This window comes from Manihot esculenta, chromosome 11 (assembly GCF_001659605.2).
Source record: "Manihot esculenta cultivar AM560-2 chromosome 11, M.esculenta_v8, whole genome shotgun sequence".
NCBI lineage: Eukaryota > Viridiplantae > Streptophyta > Magnoliopsida > Malpighiales > Euphorbiaceae > Manihot > Manihot esculenta.
This window is the reverse complement of record NC_035171.2, coordinates 21915822-21943267: the sequence shown is the minus strand read 5'-3', so window position 1 is coordinate 21943267 and position 27446 is coordinate 21915822. Positions and strand designations below refer to the sequence as shown.

At 30.1% G+C, this 27446-nt stretch overlaps 2 protein-coding genes across 2 annotated transcripts; one reads left to right on the top strand and one right to left on the bottom strand.

Annotated features, from left to right (window-relative positions):
* Nucleotides 1-7574: 7574 nt before the first annotated feature.
* On the top strand, nt 7575-11372 carry LOC110626198 (lysine histidine transporter-like 8). Its single transcript, XM_021771980.2, has 5 exons — nt 7575-7975; nt 9142-9275; nt 10062-10498; nt 10632-10763; nt 10863-11372. Exons 1-5 carry the CDS (start codon nt 7668-7670, stop codon nt 11346-11348), a joined length of 1497 nt encoding a protein of 498 aa, XP_021627672.1. The 5' UTR covers nt 7575-7667; the 3' UTR covers nt 11349-11372.
* Nucleotides 11373-12477: 1105 nt separating this feature from the next.
* On the bottom strand, nt 12478-14607 carry LOC110626096. The gene is made up of 3 exons (XM_021771840.2): nt 14048-14607; nt 13762-13947; nt 12478-12837 (listed from the first exon to the last, which is right to left on the bottom strand). The coding sequence occupies exons 1-3, from the start codon at nt 14483-14485 to the stop codon at nt 12550-12552; spliced, it is 912 nt and encodes a 303-aa protein (XP_021627532.1). The 5' UTR covers nt 14486-14607; the 3' UTR covers nt 12478-12549.
* Nucleotides 14608-27446: the final 12839 nt, after the last annotated feature.

Sequence of the window (27446 nt, the reverse complement as noted above, 5' to 3'; positions counted from 1 at the left end):
CATTGCTTCTTGAAATATTTTAGGATCATCCACTACATGTAATAAAATATGAATTTTATTAAGAATATCAGTTCTATTGCCTTCAACTAGAAAAATAATAAACTGTGAGGATATAAAATTCGAATGTTTTTTAAAAATTCTAGCACGTTGACTTCTCCTAACTTTACTATGAGGATTATTATTTATTTGAGTGGTACTTGAATTTTCGGTATTAAACAAGAATAAACTTTTCTCATTGAGAGAAATCTAATTATTTATAAAAATCTCAAATAAATATTGAGAGAAATAGATAAAGAGGTAGAAGTTGCTCCAAAGGAGTAATACGTTGATATCCGTAAAAATCCACAACATGCAATAAGCCCACTATGTACTTTTAGGCACTTGGATGCCATTAGTATTAATTCGTTAAATTTTACTTGTATTATAATTAGTGTGATATAATTTAATATAATATAATAAATATTAAAAGTTTAAAACTTAAATACTCGTTTTTAAATTTATATTATTTTAATAATAAACCCAAACAACCGATCCTCGTTTCACATTCAATTTTATAAATTAAATGTTGAAGACTTTGAAAAAAAAAATCTCTCTATTTACTTTCATATGTGGGTTAAGATTTTTCACAATAATTAAAAATTAAATAAATGTATAATGTTTGAGAAAGTCAATAAAGAAAATTCAAAATGAAAGACTACAAATTGATTTTCTTTTTTTTTTTCCTAAAAATCATGTGATTTAGGAGCTGCGGAGGGAAAAACACGTGAATTGAAGAGTAGAGTTGCAAAAAACTTGGGATTTAGAGTTTTAGACGGTTTACCAACCCGCCACAAAGTCAAAGCCTCGCCCATCTCGTCGTGTCTACCAATTTGGAAAACTATACACAGATAGGTCGCAGCTGGGGAAATTATTTTGTTTTCTTAAATTTTAGAGGAAATTATTATTTAGACTCCATTTTATTTAAAAAAATAATTTATATTTAAAAATATTTTTTATAAAAATATTTTTTAGTAAAATGATTTATTTTACGTTACTTAATATTAATTTAAAAATAAAATATATTAACAAATTCATATACAGATCTCTTTAAGTGCAGTTTGTTTCATAAAAAATATTTTTTAAAAAATATTTTTTATATTTTTTTATATTTGAAATATTTATAAAATTTAGTTAGTAAAAAATATTTTTTAAATTTAAAAAAAAATAAATTATTTTTTACCAGTTCTTATTAAAAAAAATATATCAAAAAGTATTATTTTATTTCACTCATTTTTATTTTAGAATTTATAATTTAATTTGTGTTAAAATAGTACCAGTAGTATTGTGTCATTAATAAATAGCGATAATTTTCTTATAATGTCAAGAAATATAATTATTAATTGAAAAATAAAAATATATAAAGACACATGTAATTTTACTTATTTTCATTTTAGAGTTTATAATTCAATTTATATCAAATTAGTATATCGTGATATGATTTTTATATTAACATTATTGACGGCGTTTAAAAATTGCCACTATTTACTAATGATATAATATCACAGATATTATTTTGACACAAATTAAACCACAAATTCTAAAGTCAAAAATCGATAAAACTATATAATACTTTTGTTTATACTTTTTTTCTTTTTATTAAAATTTCTATATATAAATTTATTAATAAATTTTATTTTTAAATTAAAATTAAATAATAAAAAATAAGTTATTTTTGTTAAAAAATATTTTTCATGAAAACAAATATTTTCTATAAAAAATATTTTTTAAATATAAAAATTTACTTTCCGCAGACAAATGAAATCTTAGGAAAGATTGTAAAGCGTAGAAAATGACTTACCTTTTTCAAAGAAGGAAATCATTTTCTTTAAACTAACTTAATTTTTTTTTTATCAATAAAATATTTTGCGTTTATTAAATTTTTTAAATATTTTAAACGTCAAATAATAGAAAAATATTTTATGCAAACAAATGAAGCGTTAGTCTCCGTAATATATAGAAACTCATTAGTTATTTTTTTAATTTTAAAAAATATATTAAAATTTCTCTAAAATTTTAAAAAATTTATTAATTAGTCTCTATTAATTTTAGCCCTTAATAATTATAAAAAATCTAAAATATTCACTATACGGAGGAGCAATTGGTAGAATTTTTATAAAATTAAAGGACCAACTTGATGTTACATAACAATCGCCCAAGGTAAGTTATAAGCTGTCACCACGTGACAGAATCACGTGGCAAGAATCTGACAAGTGGGAAAAGTAATTTAGTCTGAGGAAAGAAAGATCCGAACACCTTAACACTCAGTTCATCATCAAGAATCGCCTTCTCCTGAAGAGGGTGAGACTCAAAACAAAGTTATTATTATCATGCACGGTTCAGCGTATCCACGCATATAATCGTAGGATTACCAACCTATTATCTGACGATTGCCGGCCACATCACCGCCAAATTATCGAAAAATTTTATATTTATCTCCATATTCTTACAGTATAAAAGGAGAAGAATCACAAAGGTAAATGTATGGTATTCTCTTACACTAGTCAAATTCTAAGTAATTCATTGCATTCTCTCTATTTTTCAGTATATTGACTTGAGCGTTGGAGTGGCAGCCGTAGGCATCCACCACCACCTTATATTCTCTTCCTTGCAGATTCTATCCAATCACAAACACAGCTCTCTTCCGACCATGTCATCAATCTAATTCTTGCAACATCATTTGGCTTCGTTGCTGGGAAGTCCATTGAATTCTCTCTATTCATTTGGATTAAAATTGATCTCTTGTTTCTTTTTTCTCTCTACAAAAGGAATCTCTCCTCTCTATCTCTTGAAATGGGCAGAAATGTACATTGTCATTACGGGAGGACCCGATAAAGGAAAAGGAAAAAATAAGCGTGTAGCAGAAGACGTCTTCTTAGTTGATCAAGAACCATAGCCAAGTAAGAGGTAAGGTTCGGTTCTGCTGATAAAGTGATTGTATTCTTTCAGTGACTGGTATAAAGTTTCCGGAATTGAGATCATGTTGCAGTCTCAAACTGGTATAAAATTTCAGTATGCAGCAAAACTCGCCTTCAATGCTACTAACAATGTAGCCGAGTACGAGACTGTAATAATGGCCTTGAGAATCATCAAGGAATTAGGTATATAAAAATCTATTATTTTCAGTGACTCACAATTGGTTATTAATCAATGTAAAGGACAATTCAAAGTGTGAGAGCCGAATCTCATCGAATATGAGAAAAATGTCTGGTCCCTAATAGAGAAGATCAAAGACATGCAAGATAGTTGCGAACTTTGCTGGGTAGCTAAAGGCAACAATGAAGAGGCAGATCTTCTAGCCAAGATGGCGGCGGTAGGTGAATAACACTTGACAATCATTTCAGTTTGAGGAATTGCACACTCCATCAACGGAAGTGGAAGGGAATTTAATGAACTTAAGAGTTTGATTTTAAGGGAGAATTCTAGTGCTTATTATGTTCTTTATTTTGCTCATCAACTCCTACTCACACTTGTTGCTATTGCTAAAAAACATTCAAGCATAAGCCTGTTTTTTCAATACCGCTACACGTTTATACAATGTTGTTGAAGGTTCTTGCAAAAGAAGACACATACTTCGGGAAAAGTAAATAGAGAAAGTAATTGAAAGAATTAGAATTAGAGAAATAGCAACCGGACAAGGTTTAAATCAAAAAATAGCAATAAAAGACTAGAGGATACTCATTGGAGTTATCATTATAGTACATTAATTGATTTGATGCATTTATTTTCATCTGTGATTGATGTTCTTGAGTATATTGGTGAAAATGGTAATGATGATCCATAAAGGGCTGAAGCAATTAATTTACTCGTTTTAAATTTGTTTTTGTGTTGTTTCTCATGAGAAAACTTTTGAGAATCACACATGACTTATCACAAATATTATAAAGAAGGGATCAAGATATTATAAATGCTATGTACCTAGTTAAAGTTTTCAAATGTCATTTATAAATTGTAAGAAATAATGGTTGAAAATCTTTACTACTTAAAGTAGTACAATTTGTAGTAAATATGATATAGTTGTATTAGAGATTGATGATTTATACATAATTAGAATGAGATCGAGGAAAAAAACTGAAAAGATAATAAATTGTCATTGATATACGGCGTCAAGAATTTAACAATCATTTGGATGAAATGAATTCAAATTTGCTTTTATTTATGATATGTCTTAATCCTAAAAACTTATTTTCTGCATTTGATGAGTAAATTAATTAAATTTATAAAATTTTATTCATGTAAATTTTCTCCGATTACTCTACTTAAACTTGAATTTCAACTTGATAACTTTGTCTTTAATATGCATATAGACAATAAGTTTCTGATGTGAAAAGACTTAGACCTCTTGCTGAAAATATAATTATTATAAAAAAGTATATTGTATTTTCCTTAATGGATATGTTGGTTAAATTGTTATTACTCTTACCGGTTGTTATAACCACAGTTGAAAGAGTGTTTTTCTGCAATACATATTATCAAAAGTCGACCTCGCAATGAAATCAGAGATGAGTTAATTGAATGATTATTTAATAAGTGTTATAAAAAAATGGATTTACAAATATTAATAATGAAAATATTATAAATAAATTTCAAATAAAGAAAAATATACTATAAATATTATAATTTTATTATAATTGTTTATTAATTTTTTTAAATATGTATTATTTTTAATTATTTATTTAATTTGGACTCTTTAATAAAATTTTTAGATCAATAACTAACTTCACTTTTACTATATACTAATTTCTAATAACTTCGAACAAAAGGCGAACAAACGAAAATAAAGCTTGACCAGGCTTTCTGTCGCTCGTTTCTCGCTCACTCGCTTGTTTGTAATTGAAAGATGACTCGCGAAACATTAATCCTATATTATTCTTTTTTCTTAAATCAGGAAGGATGGACCTACACGGAAATCAAGCCGTCAGTATGGACTGCCTCTGCATGTTAACTGACCATCTATAGTACTTCTTTACCCTTTTGTTTTTTTCACATTTATCAATTCATTTTATACTCACTTTCACCTACCAAATCAAAACAACCTCTCCATTGTCCATTATTATTATTAGGAAAAATTACTTTTTAATCCCTAAAATTTAACGTAATTAACACTTCTATCCCTCTATTTTGGCGACCCAACACTTAAGTCTTTCGCTTTCTTTTCTGTCCAAATTCGTAGTCCTTCTGTCCAAAATAGCCGTTTGGGACACATGAATTGACAAAATTAACCTTCACTAACCCAAACCCAAATACATCTTCTTCTTTTTCTTCTTCCTATCCTTTCTGCAACTTATTCTTCTCCTTCTTCTTCTTCTTCCTACTCTTTCTGCAATTTCTTTCTTCTTATTCTTCTTCCTACCATTTCTGTAACTTCTTCTTCTTTTTCTTTTTTCTTCTTCTTCTTCTTCTTCTTTCTACCCTTTCTGCAACTTCTTCTTATTCTTCTTCTTCTTGGATAAAAGTAACTGGAGAAAATATGAAAGAGAAAAAAATAGGGATTTCATATTGAGAAATGGGTATTTTTGGAAAAAATTATCACCTCTTACCTTTGACTCTTTGACCAAACGGTTTAAATGGAAGGAAGGACTACGAATTTGGACGGAAGAGAAAGTGAGGGACTTAAATGTTGGATCGCCAAAATAGAAAGACAGAAGTGTTAATTATGTTAAATCTCAGGGACTAAATAATAATTTTCCCTTATTATTATTATTATTTTAGACACGATTTATGACCATATCTTCAAATGGCCCTTTTAAACCTCTCAAAACATTATTTAAATTTTTATTAAAAAATTAATTTATTTAGCTTCATTTATTTCATAAAAAATATTTTTCTATTTTTATATTTTTAATGTATGAAGCACTCTAAAATTTTAATTAATGAAAAATATTTTTAATAAAAAAATAAATTATTTATAAGAAAATAATTTTCTATTTTTTTAAAAAAATATTTTCTACATTTTAAGATTCTATTAAAATTTATTAATATATTTTATTTTTAAATTAAAATTAAATAATAAAAAATAAATTTTCTTATTGAAAAATATTTTTTACATATAATTTATTTTTTATAAATAAATAAAACTTTATTCTGTAAAAAAATAATTTGTATTTGAAAAATATTTTTTATTTAAAATATTTTCTATAAATTATTTTTTAACAAAAAAATTTATTTTTTATTATTTAATTTTAATTTAAAAATAAAATATATTAACATATATATATATATATATATATATATTAATAAAATATGAAAATAAAAAATATAAATTCTCTTTAAAAAAAATTTTTAGAATAGTTTAATTTTCCTTGATTAGAAAAATATATTTTATTAATTAAAATTTTTAAATATTTCGAGTATCAGAAAATATAAAAATATAAAACAAACGAGCCCTTAAATTTAAGTATTTAAATATTTTTTTAATAGACATTTAATGACATTAGCATTTTGAACTTAACTTACTATTTTAAGAGTTGAAATTACTATTTTGAAAAACTTAAGTCTTTGAATGGACTATTTTTTTTAACAGGAGGGTAAATGACTTTTGAGGGTAAACTTAAGTCTATTTATATATTACTGTAATCTAAAAAATAATAATAATTTTCGACTCATGCTTGATATAATTTATTATTATTTTAATAATATATTAGGTATTAGTTAGACCCTAATTGATGGGAAATTACTGGAAAACCAGAGGCAGTGATACACTTGAATGAGAATTTATTATTATTTTAGTAATATATTAGGTATTAGTTAGACTCTAAATGATGGGAAATTACTGGAAAACCAGAAGCAGTGATACACTTGACTGATAATACTATAAATAATTTTATAACCTAAAACTAACAATAAATTCATCCGCCGATCGAGTGTTTGTCTTATATGGCAATTTAAAGCACATTTCACTTATTAAATTTTTATTTTTTTAATAAAATTTATATTTTATTGTAATAATATTAATTTAGTATTGCGTTAGTTTGACGAGATTGAACTTTAGTTCCTTACAGTAACTCCCTGATATAGTCAATATTCACTGGTAATATCGTAGAGATATCAGTCGAGGCAAATTTATTATTAGAAAATTTATTAATTAATTTTTTTATTTTAAAAAATATATAAAATGTTTTTAATATTTTAATTTTTAATAATTAATTTTTTAATTAATTTTAACTATTAAATATCAAAAATATATATATGATATTGAGAATTTAACTAATAGATTTTTTTATGAATTTAAGAAATTAAATTAATAAATTTTTTTAAAATTACAGAATTAAATAATAAAAATAAAATACTTAATAATTAAAATTAATAAAATAATTAATTAATAAATTTTTTAAAATTAAAAATTAATTAATAAATATTATAATATTTGAATTAATTAGTAAGTGTTCTATTTTTTAAAAAATTTAAAATTGACTGTATTATTAAGAAAATTGAAAAGGAATAATGACGTAATGGAGATGATGTCAGTGGTATGGCCATGGTGGTGAAGTCTGCTTTATAAGTTTAAGATGCAAGCTAGATGGTGCTGGACAAAGCATTCCACACCACGTCATTTCCTCTTCCTTTCCTTCAACTCTCTCAAACGCCAAATTACACAAAACCAAACCCTAAATCTTTATGAGAAAAAACAAATGTTTGATCAATATTCCAGTGAGGAGTCTCCCCTCCACAGCCTCCAGGCCACCACCGGCCAAAGCCCTCCGACGACGGCGACCCTGCAAATTATCACCATTAGTGCAGGAGTGGAAGGTTGTTTAGAATTAGATGGTTCTTCCAGCGATCGGACGCAGGAGAATGCGGAACTAAATCCACAAGACGCCTGGCTTCCTATCACAGAATCCAGAAATGGAAACTTCTTCACTTGTGTATTTCATTTGCTTTCTTCAGGACTCGGATTTCAAGCTCTTTTACTTCCTCTTGCCTTCTCCATTCTTGGATGGTATTTTTTCTCTCTTCTTTCCCCTTTCTCTCTCTCTCTCTCTCTCTCTTTTTCCCAATAATTACCAAAGGGTTTGCCATAAATTAAAAAAATAATAATAATATTTATAATTAAGTTTTCTTTCAATTCTTTTAATTTTTTTTTCTCTAATTTAAAGAGAAATAAGGATATAAATTTATTCATATATTTTTTTTATAATTTAATTTCTCTTTCAAATAATGAAAAGTGTAACTTTTTTAATTACTCTTTATTTATATAATACGATAAAAAGATATGGGTCCAATTAAGAAATGGGAAAAGGAATTCAAAAGAAGTGGGCCCAATTAATGATATTGATTTTTTTTCTTTTAATATATTAAAAATTTCTAAAGGAAATATGGAAGTTGTCTATTTAAGAATTCTTATTCTCCCACTTAAAAGGAAAACATTTAATTATTAAATTTTTTTAAAGCTCAAATACATTTAATTATTATATTATTTTTTTAAAAATAATTATTATATTATTAATTAAAATTTAATAATTAAACGTGATACCTAAGGTCAATTTGAATTATAATAATAAAGAAATCCATGTGCACGAATCTTTAGATCCAATCAACATAGATATATGGTAATTTTTTAAACTTTTATATGAACTTTATTATAATTTATGTTCTTTTTCTATTCTTATTTTTCATTTGAAAAAAAAAACTATTTTTTTCTATTCCATCTAAATTAACAAGAATAATAAAAAGAAAAGATTTTTTAGTTTATTTCTTATATTCTTTTTACTAAACCAATCACCCTCCGATTTCTTAAGCTCAACTTAACTTCTGCAATACTGGAATATTTAATTATAAATTAATCATATATTCTTTATAATTTGAAAAGAAAAGAAATGCTCTTTATTAATTATTACTCAGAATTTTTATATAATAAGGTCAGAGTAAATTTTTTATGTTTTAAGATTTAAAATATAATCAATAATAAATATATAACATGAAAATTTTTTCAAAAATAAAAAATTAATTTATATTTAATAATAATTTTTTATAAATTTATATTTTATACTTCATCATAAATGATGCCTGCTTGATCACTAATAATAATAATTGTATCTTCAGAAAAAATATTTCTTCGCAAAAAAAAAATACATAATTTAGATTCTGGTGGTGCATGGGATGCAGGACAGGGGGGATCATATGTTTATTGCTTGCATCTACGTGGCAGCTCTACACGACATGGGTCCTAGTTCACCTTCACGAGGCACTCCCTGGACCCCGATGCAGCAGATTTCTTCAACTTTCCGTAGCCTCCTTTGGTTAGTCATTTACAACCCCAATTTCTCTCTGATGTACATAATTTCTCTTTTTTTTTTTTTTTTTTTTTTTTTTTTTTCTTAAAAAAATATTTGTTTAGGATTATCCTTCGATTATTAAGACACAATTTATTAGCGATAAATAACTTACATTTAAAAAACATTTTTAAAAAAAATTTTAATAAAATATTTTATTTTTTATGTTTAATTTTAATTTAAAAATAAATATATTAACAACTTTATATATTAATGTTTGAATAAGATTTTTAAGGTATAAAAAATAAATTTTTTGTAAGAAGGAAAATTATTTTTTTTTAAATGATTGAATTTTTTTGATAAAAAAAATTTTTTTTAAAAAAATGGAGCTTTAATGAGAAGTCATCATTTCTGTTTTTAGAGTTTATTAAAATAAAAGGTTTAATTATAAACCTCAATAATTGCAGTAAAATATTAATAATTTAGATTCTTAGCAAAATTTACTCTTATTTTTTATATATATTTTTTCAAATGTAATTATTATTAAATTAAATTTATGAGTATATATATATATATATATATATATATTTAAATAAAATTTATTTTTTTATTGTTTTTCAATTAATAATCTTTGAATTTCATACACTTCAATTCTTTTATTATACATAATCCTTCATTTTTTTAAGTAAAATAATTTCGGTCACTCACTTTTTGACTTATTAAAAATTAAAAAAAAATTCTAAAATTGAAGAATTTAAAAAGGCATTGTCAAATTAAGTAGAGAAAATTAAAATGGAGTGACTATATTTGCAGGTCCAAAGCTAGGGAAACTTCTAGCAATATTTCCAGTCATGTATTTATCAGGAGGAACGTGCGTGATATTAATAATCACGGGAGGCAGGACTATGGAACTATTTTACGACACCGTATGTGGCAGCGGAGCCTCATGCGACGCCAAGTCGTTATCTGGGACAGAGTGGCTCTTGGTCTTCACTTGTGTTGCTATAATTATGGCTCAACGCCCTAACTTGAATTCCATCGCTAGCGTCTCCTTCATTGCTGCAATCACAGCCGTTGGATATTATTCTTTGATTTGGGTATCCACCATCCCAAAGGATAGACTTGATAATATGTCACGTGACCCTTTACAAAATGAAAAATCTCATATGACTAGAGTCTCTTCTATCTTCAATGCATTTGGAATCATTGCCCTTTCTTTTAGAGGTCACAATCTTGTGCTTGAAATTCAGGTATATGTGAATTTAATACGAGTTGAACTCGACATAAGAGCAAGTTTTGCAATTATTATATTAATATTTATAGTAAAATTTGATTCTTATGTTATGTTTTTTTATTAAATAAAAATGCTAATATTGATGCTAGGGAATATTACCTTCAAGTTCAAAACATCCCTCAAGGAAGACAATGTGGAGAGGAGTTCTTATATCATATCTTATTATAACAATTTGCATACTTCCCCTTGCAATATCAGGATTTTGGGCATATGGAAACAAGGTAAAATTATATTACTCTCTTTTTATATATAAAAAAAAATATAGAATTGAGTATAATTTTGATGCGTATATACTAATAATTTATCTCAATTTATGGCAGATACCTTCAAAAATAGGAAATATAAGCGAAATCTTACAATTTTACACCCGCAATGCCTCAAAATCTATAAAGGGTCTAACATATATGCTGGTGCTGATAAATTGCTTGACTTCATTCCAACTCTTTGCCATGGTAGTTTTTGATAATTTTGAGTTGAGGTACATCAGCATCAAGAACAAACAATGTTCATTCTGGGTTCGAACAGGTTTGCGCCTTTTATTCGGAGGATTGGCATTCTTGATAGCTGTCTCTTTTCCATTTTTGCCTAGTCTTGCAAGCTTAATAGGAGGAATTGCATTACCTTTAACCTTTGCTTACCCTTGTTTCATGTGGATATCAATCAAGAAACCACTTAAGAATAGCTTCATGTGGTGTTTCAATTTTGGGCTTGGAGGCTTAGGCCTGGTTTTGAGTGTCTTAGTAGTTGCAGCTGCTGTATGGAATTTATCTACTAAAGGCTTGCATGCCAACTTCTTCAAGCCTTAATAATAAATTCTTTTTCTACTTTAATTTCCCCATCTCTATAGGATTACCTATGAATTGAAACTTTTTCTATATTATAAATTTATGAGAAGAAAGTATTTAATTTTTTTTTTAGTGATACTAAAAAGAAATTTCAAAACTCTCACAGAATTGTTAATAATAGAAGATATGGGTTGTTATGGCAAATGAGTACTAGTCTAAATACTAGAACACTAGAGATCTCCCAATGAGCATTTTTTTTCCCAATGGATTGCATAAATTTTGATCTAATTTCATTTCATTTTACATAATTTGAAATGTTTTAATCCATATAAAATTTAAAAAAAATTCATATCCAATCCAAATGCATGAGAATAAAATAAAAAGTTTTAGTGTGAGAATAAATAATGGGTCACGAATCTAACATAATTATTGAACTAAAATAAATTAAAGGTCTTATACTGCTAGAATGTCAACCTATCCAAATAAAGGATTAGTTGGATGGGAAAGAAAGGAGAAAGAGGATCAATGGCCTCTCTCTCTCTAGTGTTCCTGGGCTGTCATAGTCGAGATGAATGGGAAGTCTATTTTTATTCCCGAAAGCAATCCTATTATGGACTTATCAAGCATCAAATCCTGCTCCAAATTAACTTCTCTTACCATGCCCAACCCTTTTCTTAAAACTCAAATCCAAATACAGGAAAGAACCTAAATTAAAATCCTTGGCCATTCCAGAAAACACAAAATTAAAGCATTGGCACATAATCCTTCTTGCAACAAACCCAGTCTCTCACTTTCAGAACAGTTTTACAGAATGAACAAATGCAAACTGATCTTAACTAAGATAAACCAGCAGTTGTTTGCTCTTCTTTCTCGTGTGGGAGTTAGATGCTATTCATCATGATCTGATTTGTATGCTTAATGAATATCCTACTGTGTCTTTAGTTTATGTTAATAGATCTACTTACTCTTCAGCAGATAGGGGTAGCGAGGGACACAAGGCAGAGTTTAGTAGAGCAGGGTTGGCTATCTAATCATAGTAACAAAGCCTTTTTTGTAAAGATGTTGATATCATCAATTCATGATTAATGCAATCACCTTTTCTAATAAAAAAAAATGAAAGAAACTTGACTTTGAAGTAGGAATACATAGGTGAATTCAAATAAAATTTTATATATTTATACTACGGATCTATATAAATCCAGTCTCGATAAATATGACATCTTCAATAATAAACACATGAATCAGTCAAATTGATAGGCTTGCCAAGCTTATTCCCATGAAGAGTAAGCGGGCATCTTATTCGCTTATAGAATTTGGACTTCACCAATCTTCCCAAAATGTAAGCTCTTGACCTCACAACAAATGTCAGGTTCAGAGGCACTGCTACTTTTTCTATGTGATCTTTCGCAATCGCCAGCACTGGCACTCCTCCATACAATGGAATTTGAGATGCTTGCACCACTGTTATTACTCTCCTCTGGCTCTTCCTCGACTCTCTAAATTTCTTCATCTGTTCATTTCATCAAGTAATCTCAGAACAAGACAAGTTCAAATAACAAGGACCGACTCCATATGAATTTGTAATATAAGTAAATCTTACTTTTATTTTACACTTGGAAGCAAAATTTTTGGTCCACGGATTTACCATAAAAACCAATCAACTAACAAAGCAAACAGCCGGCCAAAGCCAGAAAGTCAAATTCAAATTAAAAAATTGAAATAAAATTAATGGGCTCCACCCAATGGCATCCAATCTCTCTCTCTCTGGCCCACCTCCCTGGTTACCTACTTAACGTTCATTATCCAAGTCCCTAAACATACTTGCAAATTGCTACACCTGATGGCTGGGGTGGACAGCCTTGGATTTGAAAAAAGAAAAAAAATATTATTTTGATAAAGAAACTTTCAATTTAACAAAATCAAAATATAAAAATTAATATATCAAATTTTAAAACTAGAGGGGCAAAATTTAACATATCTTCAAAAGGAATATGGAAACGCAAGTCCATTTTTCCACTGCAAGTACCAATCAACTAACAACGCACACGCTAGAGAAAACCGGAAAGTCAAATTAAAACTAAATTATGAAATGAAATTAGAAAAATGCTAGCCACAATTTTCTTTATTTAATATTTTTCATCATTTTATATAAAAATATTTATTATATTAATTATTATTTTCTCATTAATTAATCTTTAATTACTATATTTTTCAAAAAGTGTTAATGGGTCGTCACAATTCCCTAGCAAAATAGACTGGTCTTATGCCCCTACGGTTATTGCAGTCTTTGGCAGGCACCTCACCGAATCGCATTCAATCTCTCTCTGTGGCCCACCTCCCTATGTACCCAATTAACGTTCACTATCTAAGCCCCCTAAAACATACTTGCAATGACAATTTTACCCTCATAGTGCGAAAAAGGATGTTGACGTACCTGTCCAGAGGCAAGCTTCAGCTGGTAATAGTGAAGCTCCAGAGGAGTAGAAGTGACGTGTACGGCGAAAAAAGTAGCGGGATTTCTGTAGTGAATCCTGACCGTAGAATTTAACGAAAGCATGTCTGTTGGAACTCCTGTCTGATCACTTCCGGCTTGTACATTAAAGTTCTCGAAAACAATGTTCTGCATTGATTAATTATCCTTGCTTTAGATTTACAACTTTCCCACGAAACAAACACAGTTAAAACTCTTAAAATGAGGAATTTCAAGGGTTAAACAGTACCTTAACTAAGATCTCAGGCTTGTAGGCCTTACTAGCACCCCACAAAATCAAGCAGAAAATGGTGAACAGCAAAACGAAGAACAAAAACCCACACAGGTACAATCTCACATTCCGAGCAGAGCCACCATCATCCCCGTCCATTTCATCATCGTCATCATCATCATCCTGATTAATCTGCACGTGCTTCCAAGCAGAGAGGCTTTTGGGGTTCTTAAGAGAAGCAGAAAAGCGAGACGTGGATGACTCGCGAGAGTGGTGAATAGGAGAACAATGGTAGTAATGGTGAGCTGGCGAACCAATTGGGCTAGACCCATATGACATCTTCTCCACGTCGTGGTTTGAGGGGCTCTGGACGTAGTATACCGGTCTGCGCGGTGGTGATCTCGGCGGCCATGAGGTGTCAACACTGGTTCCCTCAGAGTCTGTCTTAGCGTGCATATTGAAACAGTGAGGTATTGCCAAGAAAGGAAGTGACAGAGGGTCAGAGAGAGAGAGAGAGAGAGAGAGAGGACTTATGAGGGGTTTTCGAATTGTATGGCATCTCTGCTTTTGGTATGTTTGGTTCTGTGGAAAAAGAAAAGGGTAAATATAATAATTTAGGAAAATCTGACTACGAAAGGACGCGTGCGTACTGCTCACGCTTTGATTGGGTAGACTAAACGCTGCAGCAGCGTTTGAAGTCTGAAAGGGTAATCGCAGCTGGAGAAATTAAATCAAAGGGCTAAAACAGGAGACGTATCGTTGGTCTACAGGCGGATGCGGGAGATGATGAGGAAGTCAGTCCTGAGAAAAGGAAAGAAAAAAGTAAAAATTACCACGAATTTCTTAAATTTTAATAAAATTAATTATTAAGTTTTTATGTAACAATTAAAATATCTCTCATAATTTTAAAATAAATTATTTGATTCTTCTATTAATTTACTAGTATAATTGCCTGTATATGGGAAGAGAGTATTAAAAAATTACAAAATTACTCACTGTATCCTTTCCCATTCCTTTTTTATATTCTTTTCCATTTTCCTAGATTGTGAACGAAATTTATGTAGGTCTTTGATCAGTCCTTAATGTCATCAGTAAGGACATAGCTCGCGATTTGCATTGCCGGTGAGGAAGCAGCTTGCGATTTGCATTGTAAATAAGGGAGTAGTTCCGATTTACAGCAGTAACGATTGGAGCTTCTTCCAATCAGGTTCAATTTAAAGCGAAATTCTACAAATGAGTCTGGATCACTGCCTTTTGCCGTCGAAAAGAGAAATATGAAGGAGAAAATTTTGATACTGTATCAACTAGAATTGGAATTAGATTCAAGTGGATTTCTTGGCTTTTTCAAGATGAGAATCTATGATGAATTCTTGTCAATTGTAACTCTACCTATTCATTTTTAATTTCTATTATTTTATATGTTTATATCTGTAAGCAAATACAAAAATTTATGTTATTTACTTTCATATTATTTTAGTGGGTTGTATTTTGCAAATTAAAATTAAAAATCAAGTTGTATTAATGGAAATATGATTTGATTGTTTAAAATATATTTGTTTTCAATATAAAATTTTAAAGACTTTAGTATTATTTATCGTTAAGTTTTTCAATTTAATATTCCTTGCTATTATTGTAAAAATTAAAAAAATTTACTTTCTTATTCAAAATTTAAAAATTTAAATATAAATGTAAATTAATATAAAAATTTAAATTTTTTTTATCAAACAACTTTTTTTTTCCAATTGTATATTTGGGTTAACATTGCCTTAAAAAGCGAAAAATAAAAACTATGCGCTAAGAAATCAAAATTCAAGAAAACTAATCAAACCTGATACAAATTAATTTATTCAAATGAAATTTGCTCAAATCAACCCAACAAACTTGGAATAGGAGCTTGTTATCAACAGAAACAGTACCGCCATCTGCGCTAGTCCTGGTCAAGGGTCAATTTTTGGGCTAGTTTCAGTTCCAAATCCACAGTTGAATTTAATTTATAGATCAAATTTAAATCGATTTGATTTATAATAATTCAAAAATAATTTTAATTTTTGATATTATTTAATTTGATTTTGAATCGATTTTATGGCGGTTATAGTTTTGATTTTAATTAAATTTAAATTATAAATAGTTAATTTAATTTTGATTTAAAAAATTTAAAAAATAAAATTAAATAAAATATAAAAAAATAAATATAAATCTTAAATATTATTAAATATATATTTGATTAAATAAATAAATTATATAAAATCTACCCATTTGCATAATATAAAAAATTAATTGTAAATTATAATATAATTTTTAAAATTTTATTTAATAAATAAAATAGTTACTAAAATATATATTTTTATTTTAATAATATATCTTTTTAGTAATTCTATTAGTTATCACTAATTCTCACTTTTACACCTTTATTATAAATTAATAAAAAAATTAAAATAGAGAAAAGAAAAAACAAAACAATAGACTATGTTTAAACATATAACCACACCAACAAAACAAAAATATGTTATCAATGAATTAGCGATGGTAAATAGATAATTAGTATTTAGTTCATCGTTAAATTTTATTGATAAAAAAAACTAGCGTTAGTAAAATATTATTGATGAAAGAGTTTATTGCCAATTTTTTTTCTATCCTCCATAATATTGATAGAATAAATTTTACATGAGATGAAATAATAACTTTTATCGATAACAACTCTTCATCAATAAATTTATCAATAATTGTTTTTGTCGTTAATTATCTATTAATTTATTGATAATTCTTTACTTTTTATGAGTCTGAATTTAATGAAATAGCGACGCTACTACAGACGTAATACTTCATCGGTATATTTTAAAAGAACTTTTAATTTTATCAATGATAGAGAGTGTCAATAATATATTAATTTAATTAGCAATAAATATTTCGTCGGTAATAATTTATATTTTTTAATATACAATATAAGGAGGAGGAGGATGGGTAATTTGGTCTTTTTCTATATTTTTAACGGCAGAAATAGACGGGAATGACTATTTTGTTAATGAAGAGAAAATATAAGAACGTTTTAATAGATTTCTAAAAATATAAAGACTGACTTGTTAATAATGACAATATCTAGGGATTAAATAGTAAATCTTCCTTATAAAATAAAGTATAATCAACTACGTGATGGAGGAGGTAGAATTGGCAAACCACTCGCTAATATGGCCATTTATTCCATCATGGATACTTGCATCCGCTCTATTAAAGAGGACTTTAATTCTTTTAACTCATTCCTTACCTCATTACTCATTTTATTCCTTTTTTGTTTACTATTTTCAATTTCATTCTTGAGTTTCTACCTTTCTTGATTACTATTTTAAATTTCATTTCTGAGTTCTTCGCTTTCTTTTTTACCATTCTCAATTTCTTGTTGCAGATCATTAACTTATTGTGTTAAAACAATATTTTGTGTTTCAACTAACTGTAAAGATACAACAGATGTAGAACATGAAGCGAGATGAGGATAAATCATTGAAGACTGAGAACCAAAACTATATACCATTTGCTTTTTGCTACCTCCAACCACATCTTTTGCATAATAAGTTCGCTTCTTGTTTACTGTTTTGCATAATAAGTTCACTATCAAAGACCTGTAACATCTTCAATATTTTCTTGGGCTTGAAATAGCTCGGCCTGATCAGGCCACTATTCTTAGTCAGACAGTTTATTATTGATTTTTTTAGTGATGTTGATATGTTGCACCGTAAATCTACTTTGTTTCCATTACCTAGACGTTTACATCTACTATTGAATATAGATGAACCTCTTATTGAACCAGATTGTTATAAAAGGCTTATTGGGAGACTCATGTATGTTAATCTCGCTAGGCTAGACATTAGCCATGTTGTACATCACCTCAGCCAATTTATAACCGCCCCTAAAAAGCCTCATTAGGAAGCAACCATATATGTTTTACGATATCTGAAAGCTACTGTTAAAATTGGTCTTTGCTTTCCTATTAATTGTGATTTTCGAGTCACTATATATTGTGACTCAGATTGGGCATCTCGTTGCTTTTCTAGGAAATATTTAACTGGGTTTGGGATCTTTTTTGGGTCCTCTTTGATTTTCAGGAAAATAAAATGCAATCTACAGTTTCCAAATCCTTTACTGAGGTAGAGTATAATAGCTTAAGGAGTTATAAGGATGTGTTCATCCCTCTGGAGTAATAAGGTGATTGCCGTGTGCTAGAGCATTGGAGTGATAAGGTGTATTTTTGTAAATATGTTTTACTTTGAATGTGTCTAAGTGGTTATGATTCTGCGAGTGATGAGTTTGATTGCCTAAGTTAGTTCAGTTATTTTCTCCTGTTTATTTGCTACTATGGTTGTTTTTCTACTTATTTAAAGCTGTGTAATTTAGCTCATTGATATACTGAGCTACATTCAATTATAATAAAATACATTTCTTTATAATTTCCTTTTGGTATCAGAGCCAGAAAGAGCAAAAGTATCGCTCTTTTTTTCTTTTCTTTCTGTCCACTCACCATGGCTTCTTCTACCTTGAATGTAGCGAATTTCGTTACACTAAAACTGAAACAAACCAATTACCAACTTTGGAGAGAACAGGTGTTGAGTTTAGCTGAGAGTCAAGAATTTTCCGATCATTTAGTGGCGGAATTTCCAGCAGATCAGAAATTCACTCCTCCTCCAACACCAATTCCAGAAAATTATCAACCACAGCAGTCAAATGAATTTAAGACATGGCAAAAGTCCGACCGATTGCTTCGAGGGTGGATCTTCGGAACCCTTAGCGAAGAATCTCTGGGACTTGTCATTGGGCTAGAAACTGTGTGTGCTGTTTGGAGTGCATTAAAAGAGGCCTATGCACAAGATTCACAAGAAAGGGTATTTACCCTATGCCAACAGCTAACTTATTTTCGAAAAGATGAAAATAAAACAATCACAGAGCACTTACGCTTGTTTAAGGAGATTTGTGATAATCTGGCTGCAATCGGGAAGAAAGTTCCAGACGATGAAAAGATCTTCTGTCTTCTCACAAGTTTAGGTCCGCAATATGAGACCTTCACCACCACCATGCTCAAACCACCACGGCCAAGTTACAACGAGCTGGTTTCCCAATTAAAAAATATGGATCAGAGGCGAAGTTGGTTCTCCAATCAGTCGGATTCTGCGCTTGACCAGATCGCGCATGTTGCCTTTTATGGTAATCAACAGAAACAAGCCAATTCCAGTTCGAATCGACGCAACAATTTCGATTCTCATGGACGGGGGTTTCAGGCCCAACAAACTCGAGGACAGGGTCAGAACAGAGGATCATACTCCTCTCAACGTCGCCCTCCACCACCTGGTCAGCGAAGAATGACTCCCACTGAACGGGAACTTTATAAGGATGAAATTTGCCAATACTGTGGCAAAAAGGGGCATATAGCCAAAATCTGCTGGTGGATATCTAAAGCACAACATGAAGATCCTCCACAAGCCCTTGCAGCTCTCACGCTTAACAATGGAGTCATGGAAACGGACTGGGTAGCTGATTCGAGCGCGTCTGATCACATGACAGGTAACAAACTTCTTCTAAAAAATATTGATAAGTATGATGGACCTGATTCGATTACGATAGGGGATGGTACCTTCCTGCCAATTGATGGTGTAGGTACAGCCTGTTTAAACCAAAAATATAATTTGCCCATCTCTAATGTGTTATCTGTTCCTGATTTAAAACATAACTTGTTATCCATTAGCCAACTGACTGATGAATATCCTGTAAACTGTGAATTCTCTAACGTGTCTGTTAATGTAAAGGATCGGGAAACGGGACAGGTGCTCTTAACAGGACCAAGGAGGCGTAATTTGTATACATTGTCTAGAGTACCTACAGCTTATTTCTCGAATCGGTTTAGGACTGGTACCGCTGAGATTTGGCATCAACGATTAGGACACCCACAAGCTTCTGCAGTTTCAGTTTTATTTAATAAAAATCTAGTTGATGTAAAAGGTTCATTGCAATCTAAGTTTTTGTGTGATAGTTGCCAGTTAGGCAAATTGAGTAAGTTTCCTTTTAATTCTTCAGAACATACTAGTTCATCTAGTTTTGATAAGATTCATTGTGATCTATGGGGACCAGCCCCTGTAATTTCTTTTTCTAAGTTTAAGTTTTATGCATGTTTTGTTGATGACTTTTCAAAATATTCTTGGATAGTTCCTTTAAAGAAGAAATCTGATTTCTTTGTTACTTATTTAGCATTTGAACAATTTATATTTCGACAATTTGGGAAGCGAATTAAAGTTTTTCATTCCGATGGAGGAGGTGAGTTTGTTAATAATGCTTTGTCTTCTCATTTTCTTGCACATGGCATAAAACATCACATTTCATGTCCATATACTCCTGAACAAACAGGTGCCGTTGAACGACGACATCGAGTAATACGTGAACTAGGTTTAACTATGATGTACCATAGCCATATGCCGTTATGTATGTGGGTAGAGGCTTTTCAGACTGCTGTCTTTCTTTTGAATAGGTTACCTACTACTGTGTTGGGCAATGAGACACCATTTTATATGCTACATGGATTCCATTTTGATTATAGTTCATTACGGGTCTTTGGTTCGAAGTGCTTTCCATACATTTGGGATTCTAGAAGTCATAAGTTTGATCCAAAATCTTGCTTATGTGTTTTTGTTGGTTACAGTGAAAAACACAAAGGTTATAAATGCTTTAACCCTAGAACTAAAAAATTTATCATAAGCCGTCATGTAAGTTTTGATGAGGCAGTTTTTCCTTTCAAGTCGTCATCTTTTGATAAATCCTTTGCTCTTAAAATTATGAATTATTGGCTACCTGATTGTTCTGGTTTAAATACCCAAACTAATGTAACTGATTCTTCTCTTAGTTTACAGGAATGTGCACCATTTATTTCAGCTGTTGATGTAGCAGGTATTTTGCCGTGTGAAGAAGAGTCTGATGTGCTGCCCCCGCCAGCAGCAGGCACACAGTCAACAGTAGTGTTACAGTCACCAGCTGACCCACTAGCTACTCAACAAACAGCCACTACTGTGTCTGCTGGACAGCCCTTGCAAACGGACCAAACTGCTGTTGTACCAGCAGCAGCTCAGGAAGCTGGTTCATCTACAACATCTCAACACCAATTAACAGACCACGTTCTGTCTTATACTTCAGATGTACTAGCCGATCAGTTTTCTGCAGTTGGGGTATTTGCAGAACAACCAGAAGCCGAGTTGATTCAAGACCAGGAACCAGAGGAGCTTCCTGTTGCCGCTCCGTTGCTCCATGATCAACCCATCACGGATCAGCACATGATTGAATCTAGTGCACAACAGGAGCAGTCTTTAGAGGTTCTACACATAGGTGATTCGGTTAGTGCAGGAGCAGGTAATTCTTCTTTAGCTGAAATTAATGTACCTGAGGAGCATGTTGAGGATATAGCACCTAATCATTCTATGATTACTCGTTCAAAATCAGGTATTGTTAAACCCAATCCACGATATGCTTTGAATGTTACTATGTCTTCTGTTATTCCGCCTGAACCAAAAAATGTTAAACATGCTATTGCTCATAATGGTTGGAAAAATGCTATGCTTGATGAATTTAATGCCTTGACTAGAAATAAGACTTGGACTTTGGTTCCCCGTACATCTGATTTGCATGTTATAGGGTGTAAATGGGTGTATAAAGCTAAGTTGAAACCAGATGGCACTTTAGATAGGTTAAAGGCCCGTCTTGTTGCTAAAGGGTTTCATCAACTAGACGGTGTAGATTACACTGAAACGTTTTCACCTGTTATTAAACCGGGCACCATTCGTTTGGTTTTAACTGTTGCGTTGGTCAGGCATTGGCCTATTCGTCAGTTAGATGTGAAAAATGCTTTCTTGCATGGATTTATTTTTGAGAATATTTATATGGAACAGCCACCAGGAATGATTGATTCTAATAATCCTTCCTATGTTTGTAAGCTCCAACGAGCTCTTTATGGATTGAAACAGGCGCCGCGTGCCTGGTTTGATAGACTGAGTGTTTTTTTACTGAAATATGGGTTTTATTGTAGTCTTGCAGATCCTTCTCTATTTGTTTTCCATTCGGCAACTAGTACTTTAATTCTTCTAATTTATGTTGACGATATGCTTCTTACAGGCTCTTCCAGTACTCTTGTTCAGTCATTTTTGCAGGTTTTAAATTCAGAATTTTCTATGAAAGATCTTGGTCCTTTACATCACTTCTTGGGCATTCAGGTTCAATCCACAACCACTGGACTTCATTTATCCCAGACTCATTATGCCTATTCCATTTTGGAGCGTGCTCAAATGCTAGAATGCCAGCCTATGCCCACGCCATTGGTCCGAAAATCGGTGTCTACATCCGTTGACACACCTGTTGATGATCCAAGTTATTTTCGTGTGCTTGTAGGGTCATTGCAGTATCTCACGCTTACCCGTCCAGACCTTTCTTTTGGTGTTCATTATGTTTCCCAATTTATGCACTCTCCTCACATGTCCCACCTCAAATATGTTCGCCGTATTTTACGTTATTTAAAAGGCACTCTTGACTTAGGTCTTTCTCTTACAGCAGATACGTCACTTGCTCTTTCTGCTTTTTCTGATGCAGACTGGGCCGGCTGTCAGATGACAAGACGTTCCACAACTGGTTACTGCACTTTTCTAGGGTCTAATATTGTTTCTTGGTGTGCCAAGAAACAGACTACTATTGCCCGTTCCAGCACCGAGGCAGAGTATCGAGCTATGGCTCATGCCGCCGCAGAGCTAACTTGGTTAGGATATCTGTTGGATGATTTACGAGTTCCTCAACGTAATCCACCTATACTTTATGGTGATAACTTAAGTGCTTTATATTTGACTGTTAATCCGGTTCTTCATGCCCGTAGCAAACACATAGCTTTGGACTATCATTATGTGAGAGAACGAGTTGCTCAAGGGGTCTTAATCACTAAGCACATTCCGTCCACTTTCCAACTGGCTGACATATTTACTAAGTCAATGACTAAAGCTCGCCTGGCTCAATTTCGACACAAACTTTGTCTTCAGTCCCGACAAATTTTGAGGGGGATAATAGCTTAAGGAGTTATAAGGATGTGTTCATCCCTCTGGTGTAATAAGGTGATTGCCGTGTGCTAGAGCATTGGAGTGATAAGGTGTATTTTTGTAAATATGTTTTACTTTGAATGTGTCTAAGTGGTTATGATTCTGCGAGTGATGAGTTTGATTGCCTAAGTTAGTTCAGTTATTTTCTCCTGTTTATTTGCTACTATGGTTGTTTTTCTACTTATTTAAAGCTGTGTAATTTAGCTCATTGATATACTAAGCTACATTCAATTATAATAAAATACATTTCTTTATAATTTCCTTTGAGTATAGGACCATGACTGCAATAGTTTGTGAATTATTTTGGATTACATCTATTTTACGAGATTTGCAAGTTCCAGTTACTTATCCAGTTCAGCTTCACTGTGACAACAAGGTGGCTCTCCAAATTGCAGCTAATCCAATTTTCCATGAAAGGACCAAACACATCAATATTGACTGTCATATTGTGCGAGAACAGTTTCAAAAGGATTTTTTAACTAATTCTTATGTGTCAAGTCAAGACCAGATAGCAGACCTGTTTACTAAGCCCTTGTCAGCGGCCTTACACCATCACTTTTGCTCCAAGTTGTCTCTAGTGTCTCTCTCGGCTCCAACTTGAAAGGGGTGTAGAAGAATAAGAATAATGACCTGCCGGCTGATGATAGAATATGAATGATGACCTGCTGACGATTATAATATGAATGACGACCTACCGACTGGCGATAGAATATGAATGATGACCTGCTGATTGACAATCTAGTGACTAACTGATGACCTAATGACCGACTCACAACGAGATGACTGACAACTTGATGACCTGGTGACTGACTTGATGACTTGATTTACCGAGTTGTATTATTTAAATACTATTTTGTAAATGAGCTTTATTAGGACCAGATTATTTTAGCTTGAATTCTTTAAAGACTCTTGTGATATTTTCTTTTCTGAATTTTTCTAAACCGTGCATTGCACGTGAGATAGGCTTATGAACTTAGTGTAAATAGCCCCTCTTATACAAAACTGATTCACTTCAGTATATTTAAAGTATTATTCATTTCTCTTTCTTAATAGCTTTTAATTAATGAAGTTCTTATTTGAATAATAAGATTTTGTATTATCTTCGGTCAAATCCAATCCTTAAAGCTTTTGAGAATGCTAAAAAAGTGAAATAATAAATTCAAGGTGACAAACTCTACTTGGACGAAAGAGTATGATGTCAGTTATAGCCTCTTCACCTGTTACATAAAAAGGAAGATAAGATTAGCAAAATTGCTGCACACACTCTTATCAAATTTTCATAACTAACATAATTGACCTATGATAAACCTCTTATATTTCATATTTGTTGGTAATTGACATTAAAGTTCTCCTACAATACTGGTGCAGCCGTTTTGGTAAATTTGTTGAGGTTCAGTTCGATAAACAAGGAAGGATATCAGGAGTTGCCATCAGAACTTACCTTATAGAGAGATCTCGTGTTTGCCAAATTTCTGATCCTGAGCGCAACTATCACTGCGTTTAGCTTTTTTGGCTCCACTGCAGGAGGTAACTTGTGAAATGATTATTTTTTCTTGTGATTCTAACTAAAATAATATAAAATTTAGCATTTTTTGTCCTATTTTATAGTTTAATTGCAAATTTGACCTTTTTATCTGTAGTATTTTGTTATTTTTAACTCTAAAGAGTAAGACTTGCAAGCATACTGTACTTAATCATTTTAGATTTCAACTTATATATAATTTTAGTTTAGAATGAAGCTTTTCTTTGTGCTTACGAAGGAGAGTTGCTCATTCATTTTAGAAAGGAATTCCAGCATTAACAACATCTATTGCAGCACTTAATTTCCTAAAAATAAAAATCAAGATAGAATTTCACATAGCTATAATTGAAAGAGTACAATATTTTGCTTCTTAATTAGGATTAATTAACTTAATTTGACTTAAATTTAATCTAGAATTGAAAAATTGAAGAGAGGATCAATGGCAAAGAAGAACTATTGGGTAGATTGCACTTAATATTACCATATTATTATACTTATACAGGTTAAATATTAGCTTTTATTAATTTTATTTTATTAATTTATCAATAATTCAGTAGTCACATAATTTCATTTGAAGATCTCACAACGATATTGCCAACCAATATTTGAAAACTTACCGATTAAATTTTTGGTCCGAGAGACTGTATTTTATTTTAAGTATATAATTTAATTTTATATTAAAATAATATATTATGATATCGTATTATTTATAAATAATAATATTTTTAAATTTAAATTAATATAAAATTTATATTATAAAATATTATTATAATACAAAATTAAAATGTATATCTTAAAATAAATTTATATATTTTAAAATAAAAAATTAATAAAATTACAGGTATTTTTTATATTTTTTCTATTATTTTATATATTGAGGGCTTTATTTGCGGGGTGATTCTAATTTCTATGGGTTGGAGTTTCATAATCATGAGTTTGAAAAGTGATAATATCGAGACTTGTTTCCGGTTTCACATAAAATATTTTATATTACCTTTTTATATATTTATTGTGTTTGGAGTATTTAAAAATATTAATTAATATTTTAAAAAATATGATGATATTTAAATAATTTTATTAAAATTTTTCATATAAATTTATTAATATATTTTATATTTTAAATTGAAATTAAATAATAAAAAATATTTATTTTGTTTAAAAATATTTTTTCAAAAATTATGATACATTATCAATTTTGGATGTTAAAGATAATCAAATAACATAATTTAATAATTAACTTATAAGGAGCTATAAACTGAACACTCACAGATTTAATATAGATTGAACACTCACAGATTTAATATAGTGGTAAGTGCATTTGAGTAAATCTGAGATATCTCGAATTCTATTCTCCCAATCTCTATCTTAAAAAAAAAAGCTATAAACTGAGGATAAAATAAATATCATTTACAAAAACCGATTCTTCCTTTAAAATAAAAAATCTTTTAAAATTTTAATAATTTTTTTTATTATTTTTTTTAAAAAAAGAGTTCAATTCTCTTTAATTTACAAAATATATTATTTTACATGAAGTTACTATTTATGGTAAGGTTTTTTTTTAAAGATTAATATATGATTTTAAAGATAAATATATGATTTTTCAAAGTAATTAATTTGTTTGTAAGGAGAAATGAAAGAGTTTTGAAAGTTATAGAACCTCCAGGATTCTCATATTTGGAAGCCAACAATTTAATGGATTTGGCAGGTTTTGATATCTTATATTTTATTAGCAAACTTTAAAAATTTCTAACACTACCCAACACAAATTGATGTTGTCACTAAGGTTGTCTTTATGGTCAAACAAACTTAAAAAACAACAGTAACTGTCCATATCCTTATGTATCTCATGTATATTTGGTCTTGCTATTTAAAGGTTCTAATCCTTTTTATCCCAATTATTTTGTTTAAAAAAATTACAAGAGTTGTCACAAATTAAGTATAGAATGGCCCAATTACGAAATAATGATAACAATAATAATTAACAATAACGATAACGTGATTTACAAAATCGTCTAATATCCAATTTTAAAGTTTAATTCAGAACAGTTATCGCAATTAGTTAAACGACGTAAAACAGTGAGGCTCAATTGATTCAAATAATTTTTAAATTTTTTTTTATTTTTATTTAGTAATTTTATGCCGTAGGTTAAGTTTTGTTTGATATTTTTGTTATGGAATTTGTTTACTTGGTTTTCTAATTAATAATTAATTAACTTATAATTATTGATGGTTACAGAGACTAAAGTTACCCAAAACAACAAAATCAAGCAGGTCGTCTTGTTTCTATCATTCAAATTATTTAATGCAAATGAATTATGCCTCTTTGATTGTCTGTTTTGTCACCAACTTCATTACCCAAATGGAGAAAATCTCATATTATTTAATTCAATTCCTTACACATTATAAGCTTACTTCTTCCACAGCCTCATAAAAGGTTGCTATATCCCTAAATAAATAATTAAAAAAAAAAAGTTAAAGGTGAAATTAGCAAATCCAAAAGACAAAAAGCCAGCTAGTTTCCTAATCTAAAATCGTTTAATTCTATGACCATTTACCATACAACATTGAGATTCATGAGGTTAAAATGAAAAATGCTTACAAATGATGTAATAAACTATAAATTTTTTGAACTGGTCAATCCGGCACAACAGCATATCATGGGACAAACCGCCTGATGAGACTCCAAGCTTTTGCTAACTTGCAGTTGATTTGCTATAAAGCAACAGCCACCCAATCAGAAATTGTGTTTCTTGTTCTTAACCTATATAACTCTTTCTATATAAATACTCCAACA

What these genes read in the sequence shown, in the direction of transcription:
- LOC110626198 (XM_021771980.2), top strand. Translation starts at nt 7,668, where the DNA reads ATGTTTGATCAATATTCCAGTGAGGAGTCTCCCCTCCACAGCCTCCAG. An exon ending in GCCTTCTCCATTCTTGGATG is followed by an intron (nt 7,976 to 9,141) that starts GTATTTTTTCTC and finishes CATGGGATGCAG; the next exon opens with GACAGGGGGGATCATATGTT. An exon ending in ACTTTCCGTAGCCTCCTTTG is followed by an intron (nt 9,276 to 10,061) that starts GTTAGTCATTTA and finishes CTATATTTGCAG; the next exon opens with GTCCAAAGCTAGGGAAACTT.
- LOC110626096 (XM_021771840.2), bottom strand. Translation starts at nt 14,485, where the DNA reads ATGCACGCTAAGACAGACTCTGAGGGAACCAGTGTTGACACCTCATGG. An exon ending in AGCCTGAGATCTTAGTTAAG is followed by an intron (nt 13,948 to 14,047) that starts GTACTGTTTAAC and finishes TAATCAATGCAG; the next exon opens with AACATTGTTTTCGAGAACTT. An exon ending in TGAAGCTTGCCTCTGGACAG is followed by an intron (nt 12,838 to 13,761) that starts GTACGTCAACAT and finishes TGAAATGAACAG; the next exon opens with ATGAAGAAATTTAGAGAGTC.